Here is a 16,721-nt window from a genome sequence, read left to right as displayed (position 1 = left end):
AAGGGGAGAAATACTGTGCAGGGCCTGGGACAGCGTGTGCAGGAGGGCTCAGCAAACCTTACAGCAGACCTGAGTATTGGCTTGTTGTTCCTTTCTATTTTCTAGCCTGGGTTTTGGTTTATGTAGGAAAAACTATTCTTTTAACTCTTAGGCAGCATGTTTCTGACAACAAACAGGGTCCTTGAGGCCAAAGGCAAAGCCTTCCATAAATATGGAAGTTGTTCTCTTTTTTGCTCTTCATTTTCTCAGTGAGGAGACTGAGGTTACCTTTGGTTATCGCCCGGTAAATTTGCAGCTCAGTGCTGGGACCACAAGGACGCCAGCATGGGGGTATGGAGGGATGCCTGGGGTATGGAGGAATGCCTGGGGTATGGAGGGATGCCTGCGGCCATCGAAGGACTGTGCTGCTCACCAGGTACCAAAGGAGGTGGTGGAAGGCAAACCCTTGCTCTGGTGTAGTGCCAATTTGGCCCAAGCAGAGATGGGGACACCCTGGCCTCTGTCACACGGCCCTTGCTGCACCCCACAGGCTGGAAAGATCTTTGCAAAGGAGCAAACCTTTGTCTGGTGTTCCCAGGAACTTACCCCCAGTGATGGATCTGTGAGCCAGGCTGCTCAGCAGTGTTGCCATCCAGCCCCAAATAACCTGAGCTCTGACCTTCCAGGCACAGTTGTGTCGTTGCCTCCATGCTCCTGGACTTAGCTTTGCCCTCATGGTAGAGAAAGCCTCACCCTGGACTCTCCAGCTAGAAAAAAAAGGTATTTTCCACTCAGCATTCCTTGCATCCTACAGCACTGCGGGTTTTTGTACTCCCTTAATTTGCAGAGGTTGGCTTTTCAGCTGGGGCAAATCGTCAGCAGAGGTGAACCCATTTCCCTGGGCAAAGTTCTCCCGCCAGCCCCTGCGCTGAGAGATGGAGGTACCAGGTACCCCAGGCCAGGATCCCAGCCCGGCTCCCGAGCAGCAGGTGCTGCTCCTCGGCAGATGTCTGCTGGGTCCTTGCCGAGAGCAAGGCTGGCTGGGGTCATCGACAAAAGGTTTTTTATTCCTTTCGTTATCACAATGCAGAGAAAAAGAGAGAAAGGGAGACATTATGCACCTCTGAAAAAAAAAAATCAACTTCACTTTGAAGAGAGTTGTGAAACAAGAGAAGAAAAGACCCCAAAAATAAATCCTCCAACTATAAGTGAGGCTGTGCCATGCTGCTCATTGATGGCTCTCAGTCCCCCTATGGCTGAGAAAATGTATAGTTGTCTGTCGCCTCAGGGCTGTTTGCAGCACAGTAAATGGACTTGTTCGGTTTAATTGGGAGACAAGCAGTGATTGTATTTTTGTAACCTATTAGACTGCACTGCCTCTTGGTCTAGGATTGCACTCAAAATTACAGTCTGGAGTATGAGTGAGGTCCTCATTTCTACTCTTCCTTCATCTTGATTAAATAATGATTTGAAACAAAAAAAATAATCGGATAAATATATGTCTTGGATTCCCTTGGGGGCAGCAGTAGGTCCCCTGCTGAAAGCTGGAGGAAGCAAAGTTCACTGAGATTATTTAATTGTTAGAGAAGGGGAAAAAAATCCAAATGTTTGCATAGGCAAAATTAGATTCATGAAAGAGCAGACTCTTTTTAAAGTACCCTAGAAATGTAAAAAGCCATTAGAATTCAACTGAGCTCTGCACAGTGTTTTCAGATGTGGTGCTCCATTTCCATCTCCGGTGGCTGGTGTGCCTTTCAGATGGGACCAGAAGCAAAGCCGAGGCTGTCAGATGGGGAGTTTGTCTCCGAGCAGACAGGCGAGTTCAGCATCTTGAGACTTGTCCTGGCTCTCGCCGCAGGACAGAATCTGCCCTGGAGCCTGTAGGAAGCTACTGGCTGCAACCTGGTGCCTGGAGGTGGTGGGGCTGGGAAACTGCTCTCCCTGCCCAGACCCTCTAGCCTGTCACAGGCTGTGGGCTCTGTGTTTCAGTGATGTCCACATCTTACCTCTTCCCAGAGCGCTGCTACTACAGAGGAGCTTGTTGATGCCCCTGTCATTTGATGGATTTTGTGATGTGCTGACAACAGTTGCTACTTTGAAGGCAGACATCAGCAAAGGCAAAGCAAGAGCATGTGTCCCAGGTCCCAGCGGCAGTCTTGAAAGCTGTTCTAGAAATGCCAAGAAATTGCTGTATTTGTTGGCAGAAATAAAGACCTGTGGTTTAGACTGGAAGGGAACAGAAACAAGGTGTTTGCATGTGCGGTGCTGGGGTCAGTGTCTCTCAGAGCAGCCCCGTGCCTACTCCAGGCCTTTCCCACCTCTGTAGCCAGAGAGTCCCTCATGTGGTGTTTTTATGCCTGTAAATGGAAGGTCAGAAGCTGGTTAGGGTTCAAATCTAATGCAAACCATAACGCATCCTTAAAAAAAAATCTCTGTGTTTTCTGGGACGTGATCAGGCAGAGCATAGTGGTTCATAGCAAGGAGACCAGTTCACTCAGGGCTCTGGATGTGGCCTTAGGGTTTCAGAAAGAATTGATGACAAACAGAGGAGAGCTGGACACCTGGCTCTCATATGCTCCTTTGACATTCCAACTTCTACTGGAGTAAACAAGGACTGGCAGAGAAGTACTAGAGCTGAGAAGCAGCAAGGAGCAGTACCAGATGCTGAAATGAGGACTTGCAATGTGTCTCCAGTCAGTCCTAGTTGGGAGCATTTGGAAGATGTTTCTGCTCTGTCCAGGGCTTCTGCATTGAAGGTACAAGCTGGCTGGTGAAGAAGGATCACTTCATTTCCCATGTCTGCTGCTGGGGCTCCCAGTGCATCCCAGTTAGGACTGAGCATGGCTTTTAAGTTAGTATGGGGTGGGGATTGGGGGGTCCCCAGCTCCAGTATGGACTGGCTGAGATGAGCTAATTCCTGTCCCTCTGTGCCTTGTCGCAGAAACAGTAAATGCTCTGGCAGCATAGGAAGGACTTGGAGATCTCCAGCTCCAGGAGTTTTCCGAGTGTGAGGACGCTGTGGGCAGGAGTGTGTGCTGAGAGCCGCTGTGTGCGTGGGCAGCTCTGCTCTGATTTCAGTCGCTGCTGGTTCAGCACACACATCCCAGTCACTGTCCCTGTCCCACTTAGCACCTCCTGAACTAGACTGGCCGTCCCTGTTAGCGCCTCCTGAATGAGGCTGGGAGCAGCTGCCCTGGGGACACAGATCAGGTGCTGCTGGCAGGTGGGTGCATCTGAAGGCACCATCTGATGGGATGAAGAAGCTCCATGTCAAACGTGACACGGGCTGGGTCTGTAGCCCCTCTGTGGATAATGAAAAGCCCTGTCCTTGTGCCAGCCACTCCAGGGCTAAGCTCTCCAAAAGGACTGTCCCTGCTGTGTGACAACTGATCCTCTGCCCCCTGAGATGTTACCAACATTGCAGTGTAGTTTTCTCAGCCCAAGATACCCCAGGTTTGTGAGGGTCTCCAGGTCCCCAGTGTGGAGCATGTGTGCCCCAGAGCACGGTGTGAGGACGTACGCAGGTATTTGAGGGACCGTGGCTTGCAGGGGTCGTGTCAGAGGACTGTCCTGAGTGGGGGGAACCAAACCTATGTGTCCATACTCTAAGGACCCTGGAGCAAACCTTATGGGTAGGAATGAGGAGAGCAGAGCATCTGGGTGAAAGAGGAGGCCACACAAGAGTGCAGACCTGCTGGGTCTGCGTTTGGCCCTAATTCTCCCCAAACTGCAGGGACAGGCGTTAGCGCTACTGTAGCCTCCCTCCCAGTGCCAGTATGTTCCTGGACTGGCTCGGGTAGATGCCAGTGGAGTTAAAACTGAAGTATAAAATACTTAGATGATGTAAATCTCCTCGGTGGTGCTCAGGGTCCCAGACAACAGCCCTGCCCAGGGCAGCCCATGTGGGTTTGGGGTCCTTGCTGACCCCGTTAGGTTCAGCAACCCCCCAAAACTCAGCCAGGGTCCAGCTGAACCCCCACACAGGCGCTGGCAGGAGCAGGGCTGCTGTCCCCTTCCCCACCGGTCTCCAACGCAGCACGGGGGGGATATTTTTCCTCCTCTACTTTATTTTTTTACTTCTTCCGCCACTCGAGTTCCCTTTGTCACTTCTGTGAAACCCAAGGGGATTTAGTGCAAGCTGTGACTTTTCAGCACAAGCGACCAGCCTCCAGGAACAGGCGAGACGGCCTAATTTAGAGCAGAAGGAAACAAAAATGAATAATAAGCGAGACAAGCAAGCAGAGACAAAGCAGTCGTGACATTTGCATAGAGGAGGCAAGCGAACAGTTGGCAGTGTGGAGTGAAGAGAGGGTTTATGTTTTTTTCATGTAATTTGAGACTCTAATGATGGACTTATGTTGCCCGCTCTTCCTTTTTTCTTACACCTTACCTACTAAAGGAGGAGTTCTTGATGGGTAAGTGGATGCTATCCGCAAGACACCAGGGAATTTATTAGAGGTCACTCGAGCGCATTAGCTATATCTTCTTCAGGGGGAAAAAAGCACACAAAGAAGTATGTGTATACCTTTTATTTCCAAAGGGTTTTTTTTCTTTTCCCCCCTCCCACTCCTTTTTTTCTTTCTTTTATTTTAGCGATAAGCTTATTTGCCAGTTTTACTTTGTACGGAAGCCATTGATTTTATTTTTCTTTGCTTATTTTAGTGACATTATTTTAGCCTTTTTATTAAGGATGCTTTAAAAATTCAGTCATTTAAGATTTTGTTTCATTTTGGTTTCCTTTCCAAAGATTATGTAGGGGTTTTATATCTATATACCGACTTCCCTTTTTTTTTTCCTCCCCCTCTTTAAGGTTAAATAAAGCTTTGTCCTTTGTTATACCTTTTTTATTTAGTTAGATATTTTGATTCTTTGGTTGCCCATTTATGTTGTTGAACTCTTTTATTTAACATGAATTGCATGCTGATACTCTTTGCATGATCTCTAAATCTTCCCGTTATCATAGCAGGGGGAAAAGAAGTTTCTTCTTAGTGTGGATTTCTTTCAGGGATATGTGCTTTTGGCTTTTTCTCCTCTTTATTCTTTCTCTTTCTTTCTTACTTTGTTTCTTTCCTTTCCTTTTGTTTCAGTGCATCATGATGGTAAAATTTCTGGGTTTATTAAAAAAAAAAAAAGGCAAAGTAAAACCAAAAACAGTCCCCCCCTCCAAAAAAGAAATGTTCAAACAATGCCAAATGGCTTTTTTGCTTTCAGATCTCTCAGTCAGGGTCTTCTGCTGACCTCTTTACCAAAACAGACAGCCCGCCTGGCAACCTAGCCAGCCAGAACGGAGAGTATCATGAATATGACTCAGGAAACGATACTTCCTCCCCTCCTTCCACTCAAACGAGCTCGTCCAGGGCAAAGGACAGCCAGGAGAAAAGAAGTCTAGTCCATGATGGCTTTGGCCATGCCTTCTCGTCCGGGAAGTCCAAACTGGCCAACAGCGATAACAGCTCTGATTCAGGAAATTCCTTCACCAGTTGCTTTTCCCAGAGCAAGGGAACAGCTTTGGAAAATCTGTCTCCAGATGCCCAGGGACAAGACCGAAGGTCAGTGATTGCCAGTAGCTGCTGCTGGCAGCCAAACACCTGGTACGTTGTTGCTCTGTGTCTCCTGCCCGCACGCCGGTTGAGCTGGCAGGGAGGTTTTTGTGGTCTGGAGGCAGTTAGATATAAATCAGACCCACCGTCTTGCCAGTCTGGAGTCCAGAACCCAGCAATGACCAATGCTGTAGCCTGAGGAGGAAGATGAAACCCAACCGTCACACCTCTGGGTGTTGCCTGTGCCGCCTTTTCTGGCGTTAACGTGGCTGGTGCAGGGTTTGGCCCTGGGTTGAGCCGTGTCCTGAACGCAGCCCTGCTCAGCTGGACACAACCATGTCAAAGAAGAGAGCTGCTGGCCCTTCTGGGCAAAACCTGAAAGGTGTATTCGGGGGCTACCGTGCTCGTTCTCCCCCTCTGCTTACTGTGGGGACGGGGCATGGGGTTCATTTTTGCTAAAACCATTACAGGCTGTTCTGTCACCTGTCCAAGGAACCAAATCCAGCCTGTCCCTTCCCAGCTCGTTCAGGACTAGTCCTGGGTGACGAGAGCATCTCCTGTGGGTGGGGAGCACGGAGGGGACAGGTTCCTCGCTGACTGTGGGGTAACACAGCAGTCCAGTGCCACGGGTCTTCATCAGGAGAGGGAAGCAGGTCCCAGCCTCCATCACCGCCTCCCATTCCGGGGGTTTGTGTGGTGATGGTGGGGATGAAGGCACTGAAGCGCAGTGGACAGTACCCAAGGCTGTGCTCAGGCAGTGGTGGTAGGGAGCTCGTCCAGCTCCTGCCCTCAGGTTGTAAATGCTGAAAGTTGGAGCCAGGATGTGGTCTGGGGGTGGGAGTACTGAAAGAGAGAGGGAGCCAGGGGAATTGGTGTTAGGAAGAACAAGCCCTAGATTTTAAGTCAGAGGGTAAAATTTTAGGGCTGTATGTACTTTTACCACTGTGACTGCAGTGGGATATCTCTGTGTTCACATGGGTGGAGCTGGGATTGCAGCTGGCCCTGGCTGCTGGGCTCTAACCCCAGGCACTTCTGGAGATGAAAGAATTCACATAGCCCTGTCCAAATGCAACGGGACATGGCCATTTGTGCTGCTCCCCAGCCAGGCTGGAGCACAGGCCCTTACTCAAGCACTTCTCACCTCACTCCCTACCCAGGACCCACTCCACTCGCTGCCCTGACCCAGGGTCTACTGACCAGACACCTCTGGAGTGTTGGTCATGGGGCAGAGGGCTGTCCCTTGTGCCACCTGAGACCCCTGGCACAGCCTAGGGGCTGAGCTCCTGGGCTCTGACCCACAGACACAGCAGCCTGGGGAGTGGGGAGGTCTTTATCCCCAGTTGGGGGATGGGAGCACTTGTTGGCTGCAGTGTGGTGCTCCCCTCAACCAGGGACCAGTCCTAGTTCAGCCACAGCTTCAATGACTGTCCAAATATGTGTTCACAGAGGGTGCCTGTCCTTGTGTCTCAGCTGTTCGGAAGAGAAGCAGCGAAACTTCGTCCCGTCCCCAGCCCACAGCTCCCCACTGAGGCGATGCTCCCGCAGCAAATCCTACACCAGCACGGGCAGATCCTCCCCTGGCTCCAGCCGCTCCCGCTCCTCACACCACAAAGCCTCTCCCAGGTACTCCCGAAGCAGGTCCTGCTCTTCAGGAAGGAGGTAAGGCCAGCTGAAACGGCTGTCTCTGTGGTCCTGGGCAAGGTCTAACTCTGGCAGGCTCCTTGCAGGAGGAGGTGTAAGAGTTTGGGGGGTGCCTAGGGTTCCACGTGGCTTGGAGTGAATTTCTCCCACAGAGCTGATCCCAGAGTGTGAAATATGGGGCATCTCTTTTCCCCATGATCCCAGATTCTGAGGAGTCTTATACAGCCTCACCCTCTAGTATCTTTAACTCTTATGGTTCTTGCCTGTCCCCAGGTCTTCTTCACGTTCCCCCAGCTATTCCTCCAAATCCTGCAAAAAAAGCCCTGGGAGCAGGAGTTCAAGGCCTCGTCGGAGCCCCAGTTACTCCCGCTACAGCCCAAGCAGGTACAGCTCTCTCTTCATCTGCTCCCTTGTGCTTTCCTGCTGCCTCCATCACTTGTTGGGACTCTGACGCACTTGCTGGCTCCTGCCAGCCCCAAACTGCTCCCTCAGCTTCCTCGCTGGGTGCTGTGGTCCCCAGCAACGGGTGAGAGGGAGCAGGGGGACATGCACTAAGGCATGTGGCAGTGTGTTGGCCCTCAGTCCACTGGAAATTTCTCACCGTTTGTTGCCCCAGAGCTGGTGCTGGTTGCAGAGGGAAAAGCATATTTCCTATAGCCAAGGACTGCCCTGTACCGATTCAGGGGAACTTCACACAAAGCACTTTTGGGGTAGTTTGGTGGCAAGGAGACCTGTTTTATTGCTGGCTTTGAAGCATCATGGTATCTCACGCTCAGAGCCTGTGGCATGTGAAGCGGCTGTTCGGCCGTTGCAAGGGACACGCTTTGCAGCCAAGAGTGCACAGATGGCTGTTTGTGGTGTTTGCCAGGGCCTCATGCGCCTCACAGGAGCAGCCAAGGAGTGTCCCTCTCTGTCATGCTGGTGTTAATGGTGGGCAAAGCGTTAGGCTCTAGTCGGGTCTGCCCGCAGCTTCCATGGCCTGAGGAGCCTGCGGCAGCCCCTGCAGCAGGGCTGCACCCTTGTCAGGGAGGGATCTGATTGCAGAAGGGAAAAACACTCCACTTCTCAGAGTTGTGTCTCTGCAAAAGAGTTATCAGGCCTTGGGAAGTGCCCTTGCTGCATGAGCAGATGCTATGTACCCCCATGCTGGCACTCACAGCAGAGGAAACACAGTCCAGGCAACTCTACTCCCTCCACTTCCTACAGAAAACACACATCTCACAGCTCAGCCCTAGAGATGCCTTTGGGCAGGTTTTTCTGATAACATCTCTGCTGCTGAGAATGTTTTGCACCCTTAGAATGTTACAATCCCTAGGTCTGGTTCTTGGCAGCTGTGACAATCCCTGCACTGGTGTAGGAAAATATTTCTTGCATGCAAGGATCAGGCCCTTGACCTGTACCGTGTCGCTTTGCAGATGGCATTGAGCAGGGTGTATGAAGTCAGCCACACTCCACGGAGGGGCCTGTGCTGACACATACAGAATTTAACAAAGGAGAGAACCATAGCAACCCCGGCACTCCTTCTGGGAGCCGCGCAGAGCTGCACAGCCCTGCCGGGACACCGGGGCCCCTGCTCATGAGGAGCCTGCTGGCAGCCTGGTTGTTGCCTGCTTCTGCAACATGGCCAGCAAGAGCAATTGTAGTAGAGCTAAACACAGAATGCATCCATAAACACAGGTACATGGAAGCCATCTCAGCAGCATGGGACCACCAGGAGACACTGCTGAAACCCCCAGACACAATTAGTGGGTGTCTGTCTGTCCAGCCAGATGAGTGTCTCTTTGTCCAGCTTAAGGGAGTGTGCTGCTCAGAGGGATCGCTTTCGGAACTGAGTGTCCTCCACTCATCTGTGCCCTCCTGGGTCATTGCCTCTATGGCCAAAAACCCAGCAGTGACATTTTCCAATCTGTGCCTTCCCCAGAGACCGTGAGCGAGAGCACAAGTACGGCTCCAGTGAGAAGGAGTCGCACAGAGAGCGTGACCGGCGGCGGCGACGGTCCTACTCACCCCTGAGGAAGCGCAGGAGAGATTCTCCCAGCCACCTCGAAGCTCGGCGCATCACGAGGTAGGGGGACGTGCGGTCCCGTCGTTTGGAGACAGGCTCAGCCGGTGCTCCCGTGGGGGGACGTGGGCTGTTCTTGGGTCCCAGCCCTTGCCAGAGGAGGTTGCTCCAGAAGGAAACTGGTTTCCCTGAGCCTGATCAGCAGGCCCTTCCACCCCTCCTAGAGCTTGAGGATTTCCAGGTGAGAGGCAAAGAAAGAAAGAAAAAAAGGCAAATGAAGTCAGAGCAGGGATTCCTGCAGGTACCAGGAGCATTCCCCTCACAGGCTTTTTTTCACCCTCTCCTGTGGTAGATGTCCCCCACTGTAGAGAGAGTCGAACATTGACTCCAACCTTTGATAAGAGGAACAAAAGTGTTTTAGAAACCCAACTAGGCATAACGTAACAAGCTTGATCAGCTAAAACCCTCACGCTGAGGGCTCTTTGGGACAACATCAGGCAGGGCCTGGCCTTAGGCTTGGTGCTCAGGACATTCCCCAGGGCCACAGGGGTGAGTGGCTTGAATATGAAAGCTTGTTATTTACCTGATCTATTTCTTTTTTCCTTTTAAATAAACACGTTTTTGGGGAGTGTTGTGCAGACTAAGCAATGCTTTTGTGAGATTTTGGCAGTAAATCCATCCTTGTGTTGTGGTTAACACTCATCTCCCTGTCCCCACAGTGCCCGCAAACGCCCCATCCCCTACTACCGTCCCAGTCCCTCCTCCTCCAGCAGTGCCAGCAGCTACTCCTCCTGGTACAGCAGCTTTAGCCGCTCCCCGAGCAGGAGCCGGAGCTACTCCAGCTACCGGACGAGCCGGAGCCGAAGCTGGAGCAGCAGCAGCGGGGAGGGCAGGAGCCGCAGCCGGAGTTCGGGTCCCAGGAGCAGCCGGAGCAGGAGCAGGAGTTATGACTCAGGAGGCAGCTCCGACAGCCTGCATCGCTAGGGAGTGCCTGCATCACCTCCGAATTCCTGGCATTCTCCGCTTCTTCCCACCTACCTGGCCATCGATAGCAATCATCCCCTTACTGATGTGGTGGCAGCGCCGGGCCCATCTTCCCCGGTTTGGAGTAAAGCCCCCGTGCGCCCGGTGCAGCCCCTTCGCTACCCTGTGGAGCGGTGGATCAGTCCCAGCTCCCAGGCCAGGGCTGGAAGAAGGGTCGGTGCTTTACAGAGGGTCCATCACGACAGACCTGCTCCATCCTGCCCGATGTCCCCGTCTCCTCATCGCTGCTGCTCTCCAAAGCACTACCAGCTGGTCCAAAGGGAAGAATTCAGCTCCTTGCTCTTCTGCCAAACCAGGAACCAGCAAATTAATTTCTGTTGGAGGGAGAGATCCAGTTAGGGAGGAATTTGCTGGGAAGCTTTGGTGATGAGTGGGGGTGACCTGTCCCCACCACAGCAAATATCAGGTCCCTTGGGTCTCTCCTCCAGAGTTTCTGCCCACCCTGCAGCAGGCCTCTTCCATGAGAGAGTATTTATTTATTACCAGTCATCCAGTCCCTGCTATAAATAGAAGGCTAGAAATACACCCCATTCCATCTCTTTCCCCTGCCCTTTCCTACCAGGTATGCATCATCTTTTGCAGGGTTGTTTTATCACCCCCAGCACTGTGACTTGTTTGCAAACAAACCGCTGAGAGGCGCGCAGCAGCCATGGGGCTGGTGGGTACAAGGGAGAGGGGAGCTGGCTCCACGCTGCGCTCCCAGGGCCAGGCCACGGCGTGGGAGGTGGTGGCCGTGGGGTTCCCTTCTCAGAGGAACCCTCTGGCAGTTTGGGGACAGTTCAGGTTTTTCTAGAAGGAGCTTTGCCCTTGGAGCACAATGCTGGTGGGACAGGGAGGAGTTGAGGTAGCCAAACTGTGGGGTGTTGTGAGAGCACACGGTGTTGAAAAGGGTATCGCCTGAGCCAGGGGGCCCTGATTCCCCTTCCCCATAACAGGCAGCAATTTTAAGCAATGCCAAGAGGATTTCAGGAAATAATATCTCCTTGAGACCCTGAGGCAGGATCAGCATCCCCATCACAGGGTCCGCACCAAGCTGGGGCAGATGCACTCACCCCCGTTTGTCACTGGGAGGATGGAGCAGTGCAGGGGGGTAGGAAGGGCCCCCCGCTAATTGCTTGTTTTCCCAAGGAGCCGCAGACAGGCAGCAGGAGAGCCCTGGGGTTTTGTCTCCCTGCCAGCCCAGCTGCCTGCGCAATGACTGTGTTTTGCAGGGTAACAAAGGCTTCTCCCAGCACAGGCTGAGCTGGTGCTGGGGAGTTTCTTTCTCTTACAACACCTGGGTGCTTAGAGACGCTAATTTGGGCTTAAGACCAAGGCTCCCTCCCTTTTTCCATCCCCTCCCCTTCCATCCTGCATGATTATTAACGAGTTTGGGCTTAATGAGTCAAGGAGATGTGTCATTTTAATGTCACAGAAAAGGGCTAAGTGGAGATGGCATCTGCTGGAGGAGGAGAGGGGGTAGAAAGAAATGCAACCCCCTGCTAGAGACTCACCTTAGCAAGCATAGAAACCTGTTGGAAAGTGCAGCAGCTGGGGGTGAATTCCCACCTGGGTGGTACAAAGATAAGTTTCTATGCCAAGGGTCCCTTTTTCCCAGTGTCCTTCCTACTGCTGGTTCCCTTTGTCCTGTGCCTTCAGCCCCCAAAGTCCCCTCTTTTCCTAGCTCCTTTCCCCGCCTTGCTCTCTGTAGGTGATGTGAAGGTGGCCGAGGCACAGAGCTGGGCACTGGCGTGGTCACTGGTTTGGTGGGGACGCTTGTCTGTCTCCAGGGAGGCTACTTTGTAGGCCACAGAGAAAGGCATTCCTGGTAGGGCTGAGCCAGGGCTGTGATGGAGGCATCAGATATGGGGTGTTCTCGCAGTGGGGTGCCACTGCCTTCCCTCCCGTGCTGGCCCTGACAGCGACCCCTCAGCCACCTTCTGCAGTGAACTCCTTTCTCAGAAAGGGCTGAAAACCTCACACTTCTTCCCCAAAGAGTCTCTCCCAGTTTGATGTTGAAACACCCCATCCCTCAGCTTCCTGGGAGCACCTGAAGGCAGTGATGGGAGCCAAAACCCCAAATCTACCCGTGTTTCAGGGCAGTTTGTGCCCCTCAGCACCCTGTGACACAGATGTGCGTCTGCGACAAGGAAGCAGCGAGCCAGGAGGTCAGAAACTGGGAAAGAGAAGAGGGGTTTCATGCAACTGGTGTAAATACCACACACAATAGACTCAAGTTCCTGGTGGCTGGGAATGGATGATCCAAGCATCGCATCAGGGCAACAGTGCCCACCGACCGTGGGACAGGAGATGACTGAGGGTCGCGTGGGGGTGACGGTGGCTTTATACCCCTCCGCTGACCCGCGCCTCGAGGGCTGCCCGGCTCCAACAGTCCCTGGCAGCCAAACACTCCCGGGGCTTCCTGAACAGACTTGTGCTGAAGTCAACCTCTTTATTTATTTATTTATTTATTATTTATTATTATTCTATTTTTTAATTGTACGTCAGAATGGATGCAGGTGGTCACCATTACCAGTATTTATTTATTCTTTTTTTTTTTTTTTCTGGTAACAATAAGTTATTTTTGGATCTGTTTATTCGTTTGTTTGAATGTATCCATGCCACTGTTCTCTTGTAAAGGTTTACAGCGCCGACCCCTCTCGGCGAGGTGGCCGGAGGAGTGACGGTCACTCCTGCTGCCAGCGTGTCCCTTGGGCTGCGCTCTCCAGAGCAGGACAGAGAGCATGTGATGGCCAGAGGGATGCAGGGCAGAGCTGTTTGTCTGTTTTCACGTTAAAATCTAGCTTTTCCCATTAGATTTGTGATGGGTTTACCAGAAAAACGGGTCTAGGACCTCACGGAGGTGACGGCAAGGGTCTGCGTGCCGGTGGCCGGGCGCAGGGCGGTTTGCTGGGGAAGTGTCGCCGGGTCCGTGCTGGCACCGGCCGGCTGCCAGCTGGCGGCTCCGCTGTTTCCCTTGGCTCCGCAGGCAGCAACAACTCGAAACCCGGCTGCTCAGCACCCGCACCCCTGGTTTCCCTGGGAGGATGCCGTCGCCAGGGCTCCCCTGCCCTGTTTATCCCTGCATGATGACCCACCCATGGAAAACCGACAGAAATGAGGCCGTGAGAGAGCGATCTGTGCGGAAGATGATGCAAAACCCAGTCTCGGGTGACGGGATCTACCCAAGTCTGTGTGTATGTGTATATATCTGTGCGTGTGTATGTATATGTGCACCTGTGCATATACATGTGAGTTTCTCTCAGTGGTGGTATTTATTTTTTAACTTATTTAAGATTTTTAGTACAACCTGAAGCATCACCCTCCCTGTCAGTGGACAACTGGGTTTTCTGTCAGTTTGCGAGAAGCCCAGGAGCTTTTCTGTCTCTGTGCCTTTTGCCAGCGCTTTATTTTTTTCTTTCTTTTTAATGTTGTTTCACTTCATTGCTTTTATGGACTTTTGCTGTGCATCCGGCATCTCAGACTGCTGCTGGCTCTGTCTGCAAAGAGCAGCGTTCATCTGGTGCAAAGGCAACTTGGTCATTTTGGCGTTGGTGAATCACTGCTCGCCCACAGTCGGCCGCACACGGGATGCCCAGGGCCGGCCGCAGCCTCACCCAGAGCAGCGAGGCTTGGGGAAAATATCTTGGCCATCTTTTGGAGATGGTATCTCAGAGGGTTTTGCTTTCCTCATACACGGAGGCCGTTTCCCACCCAGGATTTCTCCCCCCAGAGTTGTGCCGTTGGTTCTCCCCACTCCCTGGACCAGCCTTGGCTCTGGGTTTGTCACACCGAGTGAGGCTCGTCCCCCCTCTCCCAGCCTCTCAGCATTGGGGTCAGGGTACAGAAAACCCAGCACCATCTCTGCAGGTTTGCTGGGAAGCAAAGAGAAAGGATATTTCAAAGCACTGTTGCGTTCTTTCTTTACTCCATGGGTTACAGCATTTGGCTGAGTTTTCCTTTATATTGACTGTGACTTTGCTCCATGTTTTTGTTGTTTTGGGGAACTGAATTTGCACCAAATTTGTCTGCAACAGCCAATCACTGTTATTTTGCTATGCATTGTACATATATTGAACAGGCTAAGAGGACTTAGCCTCTATTTAATATTTATTTCTTCTATTTATTGAGCATTACTTTAAAAAAAGCTACTTGGGTCTTGCTGTTTGGTACATGAAGGTAGGAGCTGTTGTGCTGTTGCCATTTACACTGGAGAGAGGTTATCAGGTGCATTACTGGGGCTGTCACCTGCCACCACAGGGGCACCTGGCAGACAAATTAGGCTCATTTGGAGCTCCGCCACTGGTGATTTAGGGAGAAACCTCATTTAGATGGCGTTGAGCAAGGCAGGGGAAAATCCTCCAGCTTCTTGGATCAGCTTCTCTTGACAAGTCACAACCCCCCGGAAAGGTGTTGGGTGTTCAGAGGCAACAGACCAACTGTGCTGGAGGAAGAACCCAGCTCTTCATCCTCTGTGCCATGTAGGGCCGCTTGGATCACCAAAAATCCCTGGAGATCTCTGATCTCCCACTGATCCCCTCTTAGTTCTTAGTGGTCGCTGAGGGGAGGGAGGACTTGTCACCCTTTCGTCAGTGCGAGGAAGGGGATAGGGTTGAAGTGACTTGCCATGGTCTCTACCGGGAAGTAAGGGTGTCCACCCTGCCCACCCAGAGACCCTCGTCCTCGTGCCATGTCCTGCTTTGTCCCCTTTCCCGAGCCTTGTGCCAGAACCAGCAGCTTTACCAGGGCACGAGCTCGGGGAAGGTGGCCAGGCCAGGACCGGGGAGGTCTCCCCTGTCGTCTCCAACACGAGCCAGAGCTTGCTGCAGGCATCTACCCCAGCTTCCGAAAAAGCGTGGGATGTGCTAAAAATCGCAACTTGCCACAGTGTCACTCTCCCATTGTCCCCGTCACCCGAGTGGGAGGTGTTTGTGCTCCATGCCAGAGCTCCTGGGCTGGTGGGGGGCGGACGTGGCTCCAGCGTCGGCCGGCAAGTGCCCAGTGCTGAGCTGTTCCTGCCAAGCTGGCCAGGAGCCCTGGGGCTGTCAGGATATTTGAGAAAGGGATGGATTTAGTTGCCTGTGGACTTTGCCCTTTAGTGTCCAGTGGGGTTTTGTTACCTCTCTACCAGAGGATAAATAATTCTCATGACTTTTGCTGCTACCTGGAAGTTTGCACATGACCAGGAGGGTCTCTGAAGCACTGGTGCATCTGTTGTAGCAACAGCTACACGGTCAAGCATCCCAGCTTTTGGGCTGTTACCTACAGAACAACACCCTGAACCTCACCAGCCCGGGGCAGCTCTCCGCCTTCAAAACCCAGGGAAAGAGAAGATTTAGAACAAAAGCCAAGGCGTGAGAAAAGCCACGAGGGAAACGGTGTGTCTTGTTTTCTCGCCTGTTGGTTGGTTCCTTACCAAATGACACTGGTGCATCTGCTCATTTGACTTCATTGTAAAACTCCCTTTGCTCTCCATCGAAATGCATACTGTATCCTTTAGTCTTCCTGGGGTATCCGAGTTGTTAGCCTGGTTAGAAAAAGGGTTCCAATAAAGGTTCAGACAGTATTTCCTTCTCATCGCAGCCCTGTTTGTCATGTTCCTTTCGGATCCAACTGCGCGCAGTGGGATATTTTGGGTTGTTTCAGCTGCTCTGTGGGGAAGGGCATGTGCCTGTGCTCCCAGCTGCCCAGGCCCAAGTCCTCGGGGCATGGGCTGAACCAAAAAAAGTTGTGGGTTAGTATTTCTGGCAGCTCTCCTTCCCTGCTGGGCCAGGCTTTCGCTGCCCTTTGCCAGGCACTTTGGATCGCCCCATCCTGTTCGGGCACCAGTAGCACAAGGCAGAAATGCAGCCATCTCACCATGGAGGTCACCATTTGGGGCAACTGGTGCCTTTCCCTGCCTGCACAGCCCTCACTCCAAACCCTGTGTGACACCCCTCGCCCTGGGCTGCCCCCCAGGACTGGCTGGGAGTCCCACAGGGGACTGGGAGCACTGGTCCCTGTGCTGCACCAGGTGGGGCTCAAATGGGCACCCAGGAAGGGTCTGGCTGCAGCATGGATGGATCCTGGGGACGTACGGCGGTGTCCCCAGGTCACTTGAAGGAGAAGGGAGGCTGTGAGGCGCTTTGTGCTCCCCAGAGCTGATGTTGTTGGGCCAGCTCAGCGGCAAGAGGCAGCCGGGAGATTTGGAGTGACAACAGGAGCTAAATTGGGATGGCCTGGAGAGGGTGAGAGCTGGCGGGAGGGGATGTGTGACTAATGGGGATAAACAAGGCGACAGAGAGGATTCCTGGCCGGGGAGGGAGGATGACCTGGAGCTATGTGGGGAAATGCAGGAGGATCCTGGAAACACGGCAGGATCGTGGAACTCCCCAAAACCTCCCTGGGGCTTGTTCCCCTCTCCCTGTGGGCTGATGTTTGGTGCGGAGCTGGGTGCTGAGTGATCCTGCTGCCCAGCCAAGGCGAGAGGTGCTCATTTGAGCTCAGGCTAGGCACGTGGCAGTGTCTTCCAGGACACCCTGCTGTCACCCCCAGGC

General features: G+C 52.7%; 1 protein-coding gene across 3 annotated transcripts in view; it reads left to right on the top strand.

Annotated features, from left to right (window-relative positions):
* SRRM4 (serine/arginine repetitive matrix 4) overlaps positions 1–15,751 on the top strand; it is a 44,490-nt gene extending 28,739 nt beyond the window's left edge. For all 3 annotated transcript variants that reach the window (XM_071816242.1, XM_065851896.2, XM_065851895.2), the window contains 5 exons: positions 5,191–5,528; positions 6,966–7,178; positions 7,434–7,544; positions 9,082–9,225; positions 9,882–15,751. In XM_071816242.1, coding sequence (XP_071672343.1) covers positions 5,191–5,528; positions 6,966–7,178; positions 7,434–7,544; positions 9,082–9,225; positions 9,882–10,146 — 1,071 coding nt within the window. In that variant the 3' untranslated portion in view covers positions 10,147–15,751. The remainder of the gene's footprint in view (positions 1–5,190; positions 5,529–6,965; positions 7,179–7,433; positions 7,545–9,081; positions 9,226–9,881) is intronic.
* The last annotated feature ends 970 nt before the right edge of the window (positions 15,752–16,721 follow it).

This window comes from Patagioenas fasciata, chromosome 17 (genome assembly GCF_037038585.1).
Source record: "Patagioenas fasciata isolate bPatFas1 chromosome 17, bPatFas1.hap1, whole genome shotgun sequence".
NCBI lineage: Eukaryota > Metazoa > Chordata > Aves > Columbiformes > Columbidae > Patagioenas > Patagioenas fasciata.
The sequence above is the reverse complement of the archived record's forward strand: the minus strand, read 5'-3'. Positions and strand labels throughout refer to the sequence as shown.